The 13,370-nt window shown below is 44.3% G+C and overlaps 1 protein-coding gene across 30 annotated transcripts in view; it reads left to right on the forward strand.

Moving 5' to 3' along the window:
• The window catches only part of TCF7L2 (transcription factor 7 like 2), a 195,101-nt gene that overhangs the window by 69,595 nt on the left and 112,136 nt on the right, over window positions 1-13,370 (forward strand). For all 30 annotated transcript variants that reach the window (XM_035029130.1, XM_035029104.1, XM_035029110.1 and 27 more), the window contains one exon: window positions 6,913-7,014. In XM_035029130.1, coding sequence (XP_034885021.1) covers window positions 6,913-7,014 — 102 coding nt within the window. The remainder of the gene's footprint in view (window positions 1-6,912; window positions 7,015-13,370) is intronic.

A 13,370-nucleotide genomic window follows, 5' to 3' on the forward strand; every position in this document is an offset into this window, starting at 1 on the left:
TGTTTTACACGAGGACCTGATTTCCCTCCTTTCCCCCATATTGTGACTTTAAGGGAAATATTCCTAAGTTCCTACTGTGTTTAGTGTCATTAAAAAAAAAAAAGAGGGGGGGGAAGTAAAGTCAATCCTAACTTCTTATTTCATTTTCTTTTGTGGCTTTTTTCCTTCTCCAAGTTCAGAATGTACCCAGCCTTCAAGGTCTTTGGTTTTCTTTTCCTCGGTAACTATGGTATATACTCGCTTATGCTATATACCAACTAGCCACAATCACATGTTCCTAAATTTTCTTTTTCTGGCACACTTTATGGGCAAATAATGCCTCTTTTAACTAGAGCCTCTATCTTAGGCTCTTGTGTGGGTTTTTCAAAAGAAACAATTTCTGGGCTATGTTTTAACCTAGAACAAAGCAACCTAATCTCCTGTACCTCCTGCATCTGCGGGAGAATTGCCCAAACTGATTTTGTAATGGTGGTCGTGAGGGTCCTGCAGGATTCTAATGACTTCTGGTATCATTTCTCTGTTAGGTATATGCGATCCATGCTAGCTTTGGGAAACCTGTTGGTACCTGTATGATTCAGAGGGTAGGACAGATTATTAATCACCGCTTCTTATAATTTAATTATTCTGGATATACTGGGTTTCCCTGACCCCCAGGGCAGAATTACTTATTTATAGAAGATGAGCTGCATTTTCCATCTTCCAGTTCTGAGAAATGAGGTAGGTTCTGAAAGGAGAGAGCCAGATGTGTTCTTTTTTTTTTTTTTTTTTGATTTTATTTATTTATTTGACAGAGAAAGAGGGAGAGAGAGACAGCGAGAGAGGGAACACAAGCAGGGGGAGTGGGAGAGGGAGAAGCAGACTTCCCGCTGAGCAGGGAGCCCGATGCGGGGCTCGATCCCAGGACCCCGGGATCATGACCTGAGGCGAAGGCAGACGCTTAACGACTGAGCCACCCAGGCGCCCTGCCAGATGTGTTCTTTAACAGATCTGTGTGTGTGGCTGCATCTTGAGGGTGTGCCTCCCAGCGTGAGCCCCTGAAGAAAGGCGTGCATGCCATTGGCGATAGACTTGGGCTTCCTATTGTCTCAGTCATGAAGTTTTTCCATTTTCCTCTTAGGATGAGTGGCTTCTGGTGGCCTTTTCTTTTGCAAAGTGGAGTGGTGTGAACATTATCATCGTGCTTTACCCCTTCTGGCTCACACGTTTGTGGTGGAGTGGGCATGGCCTATGATGCGGCCGCACAACTTGGGTAAACGGTCACCTCATGGAGGAAGGACTCATGGGTTTGGATGTGAGGGGCCATGGCTCGTGGTCTCTCAGGTTTGGGTGTTTGGACAAAATAGTGACTTTCTGTTTTATAAGAAACACAACATGAATTGACTTTCTGGGTCTTGGGAGTTAGGAAGACTCAGCAGTCATGATCTGTCATGAGGATGGTTTCCAATGACTTGGAATTCTTGAAAAATGGATTTTCCTAGGAAGAAGCGTACCTGCTGAGAAAGCTTGGCTTGAAAAGGCTGTTTTGTTGTTGTTGTTTTTGTACTCAGGTCAAGGATGCCTATGTACCAGGCAGGGGAGGGGAGCAAGGCCTTCGCAGTGTTTAAAATCAGTCCTTTTCTGGGTGATAGGCTTTCAGTGGGGCCTCGTTTTCCAGAAGAGGCCAGTTTCATCTCCGTTTAGCAGTCTTTTTAGGCCCCATGATGGCCCCCGCCTCCCCATCTTGCCGGAGCCCGTGACCAATGCCATCTGTTGGGGGTGGGTAGAGTTGGCACGGGGTTCATTCCAACTTCGTGATGTGTGAGAGTGGTACACACCGAAAGGCTCTGGAGAGAGGAGCTTCTGGACCTAGAAAGGTGATTCCCAAAGCATACGGGGCACATTGCCCATGACCTGCGGCATTTCTGCCTGGTGCTCTTTCCAGATGATTCGATGACATGTGACACATTGCCAGTGTTTCCTGGGAAGTGGGTGAGAACTTTAGAACACGAGAACCTTTTCCAGTCAGAATTGCTCAGGGCTTTTCAAACTTCCATTTTGGAAAGGACGGATAGTTATTTCGGTGAGATTGTGGTCTAGTGGTTAGACCTTGTGACTGGGAGTCATGGCTGGAGAGCTCAGATTCTTTTCCAAGCTCTTCTCCCCAAACTGGAGTCTGCCAGTGACGATTCAATCCAAAATGTCGCTTTTGGGCCACCGAATAATCGCATTCGGCTGTCTGGATTTTAGGCCCAGTGAAGGAATGTTTCCTGTCTGACACGAAGTCAGATCTTTGCACATTCATTCCCTAAGCCACGGGTAGCAAACTATGGCTCAGGGCCGAAGCTGTCCTGCCACCTCTTTTTGTGTGTGGCCTTTGAGCTATAAAAGTGGTTTTTATTATTTTTAAATGGTTGAAAAAAACCAAGAGAAGAATAGTTCCTGACACAAGATAGTCCTATGGAATCCATCTATCACTATTTATAATAAAGTTTTACTGGAACATGACCATGACATAGTAGGTACACCTATTGCCCATGACTGCTTCTGTGTTACCACGGCCGAGCCGTTAGGACCAAGACGGTGTGGGTTGCAGAGCCTAAGATATGTACCCTGGGCCTTTACAGAAAAAGTTTGCCAACTCTGTCCTGAACAAGTAAGGGGATGGACTCCCCTTGCCTGTCCGTCTGTGAGGTGGACTGACTGACAGGAAGTACTGCCAAGCTGCTTTGGTATTTTATCAGCGATGTGGAGTTTCCTGGGAACTTTGTCATCAACATCATCATTGGCCTTTGGGTTGTCCTATTTATTTAGAATATTAACTTTTGTACCGAGGCCTCAGCAGCCGTCAGATAGATGCAGGTTCTCCAAACAGCCCCTCCTCGCCCTCCTTACTACTGAATGAAGCTGGACCCACAAGGATGGGGGTGCCTTTGTTGGGAGCAGGTTCCCTCAGGCCCACTTGTACCTGGATCCTGGAGGGGTCTTCTGGTTCGGAAGATCCCTCCGTCTTTGCCTTTCCGCGTCCATTTTTTTTTTTTTTTTAATTGGGGGAGGAGGGGGAGGAGAAGTTTGAGTTGCATTACCTTTTTCTTTTTTTGCTGACAATTTAACAGGCCTTTAAAGCTCCTTGATTCCATTCAGACCACTGATTTTGTATATATTTCGAGACTTTGTCCACAGGTCTGAAGCTTAACTTAAGCTCCCTGAGACATATCATAAAATATGATTTGGGGAAAAACCCTAATGGGCCATGAGCAGAACATTAGTATTAAAGAAAGGATGAAACACTTAAGCCAAGATGGCCTTATATATTTATTGTTATTTTTTTTTGCAAAATGCAAGTTGAGCAGGACTCCATTTCAACAGTTTTCAATGCAGGAATTCCCACGGCCCCCGTTTGATTGCAGTTTGCTGAAAAGTTTAATGTTTTTGTAGGTAATTCATAATTTCCACGCTGAGCGGCCTGAAAGGAAGGGAGCTGGAGCCTAGTGTTGTTTTTATAGTGGGATGGTGGGAACTTTTTTTTTTTCTTCCCCAAAAGGATATAAAACCGAAGTTGGACCAGGGGGACAATGTGGCATGGCGTTCCAGCCCTTTCATAAACCTGAGATCCCTCCTCCTTCGGGTCTTCCTTGAGGACCCAACAGAATAGAATTTCCTGTTGCTTAGTGTCTCCAGGAAGGAAAAGATTTTCCTCGAGGCTATAATCGTACCTAATTTCCTTTTTCTTCCCTTTATTTATTTATTTTCCTTATTAATAAGGGCCAATTGTAGAAGATGAAGGAACCTGGGAAACCCATCACTTTTGGAGGAGGTTAATAACTTCCTTTGAAAAATCCTGACATAATACTTATTTCCCCAGAAGGAACCTCGTCAGCCTGAATGCCAGTTATTTCCAGGGGACGGGCACAGATTTGTAGGGGCCCAGCCATTCTGTGGGATCGAGTTTCACTGGGATGGAGAGTTTGAGCCTGTCACCGTGGAGTCCTTGTAAGCCAGCACGATTGGGGCTGTCTTCCTCCACCATCTGGATTTGGTTAGCTCTCTCTGGGCAGTGGGGCCGAGTCTCATTTCCTCCAACCAGTAATGTTATATAGGCAGTGATCCTGGGCTGCCCAAACATAATTGAAAATTATGTGTATTGTAGGCTTGGAGCGCTGAAATGTAGGCTCATAAAAATAGTGGTGCAGGTAGCCTGCGGAGATTGGATATGGCACACAATGAAGCTTTTATGTAAAATAAGAATTCTAAGACTCTGCGTTAATATTGCATTATGGGTATGACAGTTCTCTGGTGGGGTCCTCAGGGCAGGTCTGTCACCTTAAACAAAGCCTAAATTTCTGAATTCTATGGAGCCGGGATTTGGATGCGATCAAATCTGTTTTTGCAGATGGCCAGAGATGGAAACCTGTCTGTTAATCCAACCCTGCCCACCGTGGGTAGCCTGAGGTATAGGTGGGTGGCACTCAGCTTGGCATTTTTCCTCATAGGATTTTATGAGAGGAGAGATGAATATGGGCAGGTGTCCATTTTGATTGGCCTCAAGGAAATGATGCTATTGAGTGGTTCTGAGCAATGAGGCTCATCTATTTATGTGGCAGGTGAGAATGGGAAGCAGTCAGGGTGAGATGGGGCGTTATAGGTTCCCATGGCCCACTGGCTTGAGTTACAGGCTGAGGGAGACCATGGAAACATTTATTACAGTGGCTCTCAACTTGGGATGCTACTGTCGACAAAGAAGATACTTGGAAATGGCTTGATTATATGGCTGACTGAGGCAGGGAGTGGGGTGCCTGCTGGTATTTACTGTCTGGGAGTCCAGAATCCTTAAGTGCTGGGGCAGCCCCGCCCTCATCCCCATCCCAGATAGAACAGCCCCCTCAGTTGACTGATGAAAAACTAGAGGTCCACAGAAGCAAAGGGATTTGATGCAAGGTCTTGTGGTGAGTCACCAGAACCAGTAACCAGGTTCCCTCACACAAGAGCCTTCTGGGTAACAGAAGGTTGAGGTTGTAGAGGTGCTCTCGCCTTGTCCAGATCTAGGTTGGGAAAATGGCTGTGCACTTTGGCAGGTAGCTTGTGGGCCAGGGTCTTCTAGTTTTAGGCGTAACTGTGTTTGGTTTTAATTCGCTGGACAGTTATATCTTTAAGGAGCCTATGGGAAAGCTTGTGTGTGGCTTTTGCCCTTCTATTTCACATGAGATTTGAGCCAACCCTTCCTTCTTTCTGGACTGCCCTTGGCTGTCCTTTTTCTTTCTGTTGAAATCTTTCTTGACTTAACAAGACCTACTCTGTGCAGCCTTCCCCAGTCTCTACTCAAAAATCCTGTCTTTCTTCTTGGCATTCCCTAGGCACAATTCCCTGAGTCTCTGCCATTTCCACTACCTTCTATCTAGACTTAATCTGAGTGTGAGTTGGTTCCCTCACGTGGGGATAAGCTCCCTGAGGGCTGACCTCTTCCTATCTCCTTAATCCTTCACAAGAAGGCTATGTACAGAGAGTTTAATTAATATTCATTGAGTAAAATTTCCTGTACAATTTGTATGAAAACTAGCCATTTATTTCATTTTGGCATCTCTGAAAAGATCAAGATGGCCCCTTATATTCCCTCCAAGCATTAACTGGTGCATTAAACAGGTGGCCTTCAGAGATAGAAAGGCTGATGATGTTCTTATCAAAATCTTAGCGTTGTGTCTTCGGTTTTGTTCAGTTGTCTGAAGTTTTCCTGAGTAAAACTGGCGCGATGTTACCCACCAAAGTCAAATGCCTTGGAGTTGCTTATATGTGTGCTAAGTATCTCTGTGACTGGGCAAGCCACCTCACCTCACTTTTCCTTGTTTCTTCAGTAGGGAGTTGGGTCAGTTGATTGTTCAAGTCCTTCTGAAAGCTGATGTATCACTTGTGACAGAAGTAACTTCCTTTCCCTTGTGCTATGTATTTTCCACCTCAGAGAAGAGCAGAGATAGATGTCATTGGCTTATACCTTTAAGTTAATTTCTGTGGCAAACTTGTGCATATTTAAGAATTTCTCGGGCCTTTTGAGATGAGTGTATAAATTGTACTGTGCCCTGTTTGTACATCTTTTACTGAGAAGTATTTTTTCCCCCAAAGATTTATTTATTTATTTGAGAGAGAGCATAAGCGAGCAGGGGGAGGGGCGGGGGGGGAGAGAGAGAGAAAATCTCAAGCAGACTCCCTGCTGAGTGTGGGACCCGACTTGGGGCTTGATCTCAAGACCCTGAGATCATGATCTGAGCTGAAACCAAGAGTTGGACACTTAACGGACTAAGCCACCCAGGTGCCCTGAGAAGTATTTTTGTTTTATAAGCTTTTGGGTTGGATGAGGAGTTCCATCCTCATCTACTGGAGTAGTTTCTACTAAAGGACAGTTGCACGTATATATATATATACACACACTCAACTTTAGAGTGAAGGATGAGGGCATTTTAGAAATGAAGGTCACTGAAAGAGCAGGTCTGGAATTGATGGTCTCCTGGACGCCTCTGGCTTGAGACTCCTGTTTGCTTTCTTCCTTTGGAAGGCCTGTGTTCTCTCCCTTCTTGTCTCTCCTGCATCTCTACTTTTCCCTCTAAATGAGGCAGGATTAATGAAATCATGTAATCTGGAGCCAGCCTGACGTTTGGATGCAAAGACCAAACTCTATAGTTGCTAATAGTGTTGATGTTCTATAAACGTACCTACCTGTTGAACGTGAGCTCTAAGGAAGAACCTGTTGGTATGGCATGATTCTTCTGTTGATATTGTTGTTATTTGCATGCTTTTACGTTTTTTCTGTGTTGTTATTTGCATGTCCTTACTCCTTTTAGTTTCTCATCTGTATATCAGGCACCCCAGAAGTTATGTCTTGGGATAGCGGTTTTGCGTTTCTTTTCTAAATTCATTTGCCACATTCATTTTGTTTCCTCCCTCCAGTATCTCCAGATGAAATGGCCACTGCTTGATGTCCAGGCGGGGACCCTCCAGAGCAGACAAGCCCTCAAGGATGCCCGCTCTCCGTCGCCGGCACACATTGTCGTAAGTGACCTTACAAAGGCCATTGCTTCCTTTACTGGGGGGAGATGAAGAAAATATTCTTTGTTGATAACAGGCCTTGTTTATCTGTTTTTCTCTCTTTAAAAATATATATTTTTGGAATAGTCTTGGATATGGTTTATATCTAGAAGATAATTTGTTTTCTGCTATTGGACCTCAGTGACTGTTACCCACCCAGAAATTTTCTAGATCTTCCCACCACCCTTTCCTCCTGGTGTTGGGTTAGTTTAGCCTCGTGGTCTCCAGTTAATGGGGCACTATCACCATGGTTTGGGGGAGACAAAGTGGTGCCAAAGCTGTTTAAAAAACACAACCCCCAGATCCTTTTCTGAAAAACTCATTTAGTGGAGGTGAGTTGCAGAAGAGGGAATTAGAAAATTCAAAATGGAAGCGCTGGATTTCAGACTTTCCAGTCCCCTCCCACTCCCATTTATCTTAATTGTTGGCAAGTGACATTCTACATCAGCATCAGCAAATTTTATCTGGGCTGGTTGATTGTAAACAGAGAGTAGAAATGAATTTGGGAAGGCTTAAGTTAAACTTGATCTGTACATCCGTGGCTTTGAGAGCCCGTGGGTTTAACATATGAAACATTTGTTTTAGTAGTGAGGCTACAACATAAAGTGTGTGTCTACATATATTTTTAATGTACTTTTGGATTTTGTAGGCTCTGAAAGTGGAATTTATAAATTAACCTCTTGAGAAGATGGCTCAGCCTTATTAGAATATTCTCTTCCATCTGTTTATATCATGAGCTGGACTTCCTACTTTTGAAATAATTAATGGAAGACACATTTTTATAACGAATCTATGACAGGTAGAATTATGCAAAGCATGAAATAATTCATGTATTTTTTATTTAAGTAACACAAAATGTTACCCATTAATATATTTTGCCTCGATGTTACTTGTAATTTCTAAAAATGGCAAAATGATTTTATTAAGCAGAAAAATCTTAAGACGCATTGTGTCAGATTTCAGGCTAACTGCCACCTTACTTTGTAGCTTGTTATAATTGAGTATATATTATTTAATGAATTATGCCTCTGTTATATGAAAATTAAATATATATGTATGTGTATATTATTACAAAGTGATTTATTTCCGTTAAACCACATCTTGAGTCATCATGTGTGAAAATGTTCTACAAATTCTTATGTTATAAATGAGGCGCGTAGCAAGGTTGACATTTTTCCAGAAGCTTCCTCCTTCCTCCAGCCCCACAGTAACATGGATGCTCATAATTACACATGCTCCTGTAATGTCAAGATTTCAGGGCTGGAAGCGACCTTAGATCATCTCGGCCCAACCTGCTCTCAGAAAAGGAAACAGGCCCAGAGATGCCCTAAGTGAACTGCCCAATGTCACACGCTGAGTTAGTGGCCAGAGCGAGGACGGGACCCAGTTCTTGGCTCCTCTTCCGGGGCCTCATGGCATGTTCCTTCCTAAGGGAGTAGAAAGTAACTTTTCTGTGGCTGGTTCTGTTCTGCGAACTATAAATTGGGTCATCATCAGGGACAGCGTCATAGGTGGCAGGATGTTGTTGGTTTGGGGTTCTGATGCAGGTTTCTCTGAGAAACGTGAATGCCCTATAAAAACCATTTTAGCCATATACAAAGATTTTTAAAAAGTGCAAGAGTTACAGTGTCCTACAGGGTAAAACGAGGAAGCATGTCCTTTTCACTTTTCCTGCCTCCCTGCATTTCCCATTGTGTGTCTAGGCTTTGAAATTTATTTCTCTGCTTTTGGAAATGCTTGGCAGGGCTGCTACATTTTCTTTTTTTTTTTTTTAAGCTACAGAGAAAGGACGTTATCTTTAAAATCTCTCGGAGGCTTTTTTTCTCTTTGAGTGGAGAGAAGGTGCCATTCTTAGAAGTGGTTCAGAGTGGACACGGCCCCTCGTGGGTGCGGGTGGAGGTTGCGGGCCCGCTCCGGTGACCATCGCCCAAGGGTGAGAGTGGGGCTTACCCACTCTGAGAGAGGTCCAGATAGCCCCCAGGACCAGTGGTCCCAGTGTAGACCCGAAGTACTTCTTTTCATGTTTAGAAATGAACAATCTGAGGAGATGGGAAGATGTTTTACCCAGATCCAGTGTAGATTTTAGCAGGGGGAGCGCAAGGGGACTTAGGTTCCTTCAACCTCTGCTGTGTAGGAGGTGTGTTTTCCACCACTTGGAGCGCTCGCCACACTTCAGATGGAGACCCTTGTCCCAAGGAGCCACAGCCAGCCGCCTCAACTTTCGTGCTTTCTGCTGTGCTCCTGGGGCCTGGGGAATGGCCACTGCATAGAGGTTCTAGGCTGTGGAGGATGGTGGGCTCTGGGAGCGGGACAGAGGAGAAAAAGCCATCAGCTGGGCTAAAAGGAAGGCAAATTTGTGACGTACCTCATGCTTTGACAACTGAATGGTGTCTGGTTGTATGGATTAGCCCCGTAATTGTGCATTTTGGCAGTCTGCACCTGATAGTAAGGGGTGAGGAGGGGGTGCTGGAGTGGGAGGGGTTGGCAGAGGGACATGGGCAGGTCAGGTGGAAGAAGGGCTGTGATGGTTGACCTCTGTACCCATCCAGTGGTCACACACAGTTTTGGGAACAGAGGAGTCCTACACCTTGGGACTATGAATGGATGATCCCCTTTTCACTGGACATAGGGCAATGCGCCAGCTAAAGTCAGTTTGGCAGGCACAGCGCGTCTGTATTTATCAAGGGCGCATTCTGGAGGAGGGCTGAGGTATCATCTGGGTCTGTGTATAGTCTGGGCTGTGTTCAGCTCCGCTGGTGGATGGCTAACTCTGCTCCAGATCCTGGGTTCTTCCTCTCGTTTTGTTTTTCATTCTCTTAAAGAAAACGTCGTCACATCGCAGTGTTTCATCAGACATATTTCAAAATAATTGTCTAAGGATTGCTTCCTAATTTCTCTGAAATTTGGGTTTATTGTAATTTCTGGGCCAAGTTATTTCATAATTATTTCTAATGTTTTCTTTTGAAACTCGAGAAGTGTTCAGTGTTTGTCAGTAATCATTAGAGACTATCACTGTCACCAGTTGCTAAGAAAATAACTTTCTCCAGTACCCATTTGGGGCAGAAATTTTCACATGGGAATTTAAACTAAAGCTTTTTGTCAGAAGATTTTAACCTAGATTTTTTTTCATGTGGTACATGGGTTACCACATTATAAAAAAGTAGACGTGTAGAATAAATATTTTTTTAAAAGATTTTATTTATTTGACAGAGAGAGACACAGTGAGAGAGGGAACACAAGCAGGAGGAGTGGGAGAGGGAGAAGCAGGCTTCCCGCTGAGCAGGGAGCCTGATGCGGGGCTCGATCCCAGGACCCTGGGATCATGACCTGAGCCGAAGGCAGACGCTCAACGACTGAGCCACCCAGGTGCCCCAAGAATAAATATTTTTGACAAGTAGAGTTCAATTGATCAAATAATATTTAAATTAAGAAGCAAGCCCCACAAATTTTAGTTACTGTAACTGATACTGCATCTTGTTTATTATAATCCAGCGGTTCCCAATCTGTGTTCAGAAGAGAGAGGAAATTATTCCCCAAGATGCTTTCTTGAATTTTTTTTTTTTTTTTTTGGCTAGCCAGAAAATAGGAATTTATGCAAGAGATCCATCTCTCTCCCTCCTTCTCCTTTGCTTTCCCTCTCCCCCTTCTTCCCCTCCCACACCCCTGAGAAATTCAGGTTCCAGGACCCTCTCCTCTTCCTGGCCTCCCCAGGCCCATTTTTGGATTCACACAACTAGCTCCTAATTCATTCTCTGTGGTGTTTTAAATTTATATTTCTAATTATTTGTGTGCACCCCCCCACCCCCCATGACGGCCACGCAGTGGGGTTGTGCTAAGTGGTGGTACTTGAGTGTTGGCCCACTCGCCTCAGGCAGTCCATACGCTGTGGGGTTAGGAACCGCCCTTGCCGGGCACCACCCCTGGTGTCTTTGCTATACAAAGACTTTCATTTAATTTCCTTTGTACCCAGCAAAAATAGATTCTGTACCAAAAATGGTGGTATTTTGGTATAGTATGTATCCTACAAGATGGCAAAAGGCTTCAAAAGTTCTTACCATTTTATCTTGGGGGCTTCCTTTTGAAGTCAATGTGGAATTTTACCTTGGGCTGAATTTCTAGTCGTTCCAGGTCTTGTGCGTTTTGTTGTGTAATGAGCATTGAGGTATGGGATAAGAAAGCAGTCTGCATCCCGAGGAGCAAAGCCTGCCAGACTGTGGGGGTGTACTTTTTGTTGTTGTTGTTATTGCTTAAATGCTGAAAGAGGGCAGAAAACTTATGAAATGCAGCGTGATGGGAAAGCTGCAGGCAGGGTCTCTGCTGGCCTGTGTTGAGCATTTTCAAGTAAGTTCAGAGGGCATGGTGAAACTTTTGCTTTTTGTGTCTGAAGAGTTTGGGGGAAGGGGCACCTATTCATAGTTAATAAGCAAAACTGCTTTGAGAGAATCCTATTGGTTTTTAAATACATGTGGATGTTTCGATGGATTATTTGGCGTGGCCTGTATTCTCCTCTGCTCGGCTGGGTGCTTGTGTGCTGGGAGGTTCTGTGCTAGGTGCTGAGGCCCAGCAAAATCATCGCAGCATCCACCTGTGCCAGGTGCCCAGGGGAATAGAGGTCCTGTGACGGTGTGTGACAGGGACATGAGATTTCCACTGAGAAGTTGGTGAGGGTTCCAGGCTGGGACAACCCCCTGAGGAATTGGCATTTAAAATGAGATGTTCAGGGATCAATTAGAGTTAGCCAGATAAAGGGATGAGAGAAGGAAGGGGTAGGAGATGGGAGAACATTACAGGCAGAAGGAAAACCACGTATGAAGTTCCTAAAAGGAAAAAGACCTTGGCTGTGGGAGAAGCAGAAAGTCATCTACGATGGCTGCAGGTCCTGAGGGATGAGGGAGAGTGGCCTGGGGTAGGATATGGTGAGAATTTGGTGTTTGATTCTAACCACCGGGGCAAGTCCATGAGTGGTTTGGCTTGTGTTAAACTGCTGGCTGTGGGGATTATGGTGAGGTGGACAGATTCGGGGGGATCATCAGCAGAATTTGCCAATGGGTCACACGTTGGCATTGAGGGAGAAAGAGTCAAAGGTAGGTGGGTGGGGATGCCATTCACTGAATGGAGCAAGTTTGGGGTGGGAGAGTTGTATTTTTATTTTTTTCATTTATTTTTTTCATCCCAGCTTTATTAGGATGTGACTGACATATAACATTGTATTAGGATGTAACTGACATATAACATTGTATGAGTTTAAGGTATACAGTGTGTTGATTTGAGACACTTCTATATTGGAACATTACCATCCTAGGGTTAGCTAATATCACATAATTACTATTTCTTTTTTGTCGTGAGAACATGTGAGATTGATTCTCTAGGCAATTCAAGTATATAATGATAATTACCATACTGTACCTTAGATCCCCAGAACTTACTCATTTTGTAACTGGAAATTCGTACTCTCTGACCAATGTCTCCCCGTGTCCGCCACCTCCCAGCCCCTGGTAACCACCACTTTACTCTGTTTCTGTAAGTTCAGCTTTTTCTTAGATTCCACATGTAAGTGATAGCATCTAGTATTTGTCTTTGTCTGACTTATTTCACTTAGCATAATACCTTCAGGGCCCATCCATGTTGTCACAAATGGCAGGATTTCCTTCTTTCTTAAAGCCCAATAATATTCCATTGTGTATATGTGTGTGTGTGTGTGTGTGTATGCCACTTTAAAAAATCCATTTATCTGGGGCGCCTGGGTGGCTCAGTTGGTTGAGCGACTGCCTTCGGCTCAGGTCATGATCCTGGAGTCCCTGGATCGAGTCCCGCATCGGGCTCCCTGCTCAGCAGGGGGTCTGCTTCTCCCTCTGACCCTCCCCCCTCTCATGTGCTCGCTCTCTCTCATTCTCTCTCTCTCAAATAAATAAATAAAATCTTAAAAAAAAATAAATAAAAATAAAAATAAAAAATCCATTTATCTGTTGATGGACACCTAGGTTGTTTCAGTGTCTTGGCTATTGTGAATAATGCTGCAGTGAACATGGGAGTGTAAATATCTCTCTGAGGTCCTGCTTTCATTTCTTTTGGTATCTACCCAGAAGCAGAATTGCTGGATCAAAGGGTGGTTCCATTTTTAATTTTTTGAGGAATCTCAGTACTGTTTTCCATAGTAGCCGTACCAAATTCCATCCCCACCAACAGTTCACAGGTTCGCCTTTTTTTCCACATTTTCACCAGCACTTGTCATCTCTTGTCTTTTGACAATAGCCTTTCTGACAGGTATGAGGTGGTATCTCCTTGTGCATTTCCCTGATGATTAGTGATGTTGAACAGCT

Source organism: Mirounga leonina, unplaced genomic scaffold (assembly GCF_011800145.1).
Source record: "Mirounga leonina isolate KUSES-001 unplaced genomic scaffold, KU_Mleo_1.0 Mir_114, whole genome shotgun sequence".
NCBI classification, from domain to species: domain Eukaryota; kingdom Metazoa; phylum Chordata; class Mammalia; order Carnivora; family Phocidae; genus Mirounga; species Mirounga leonina.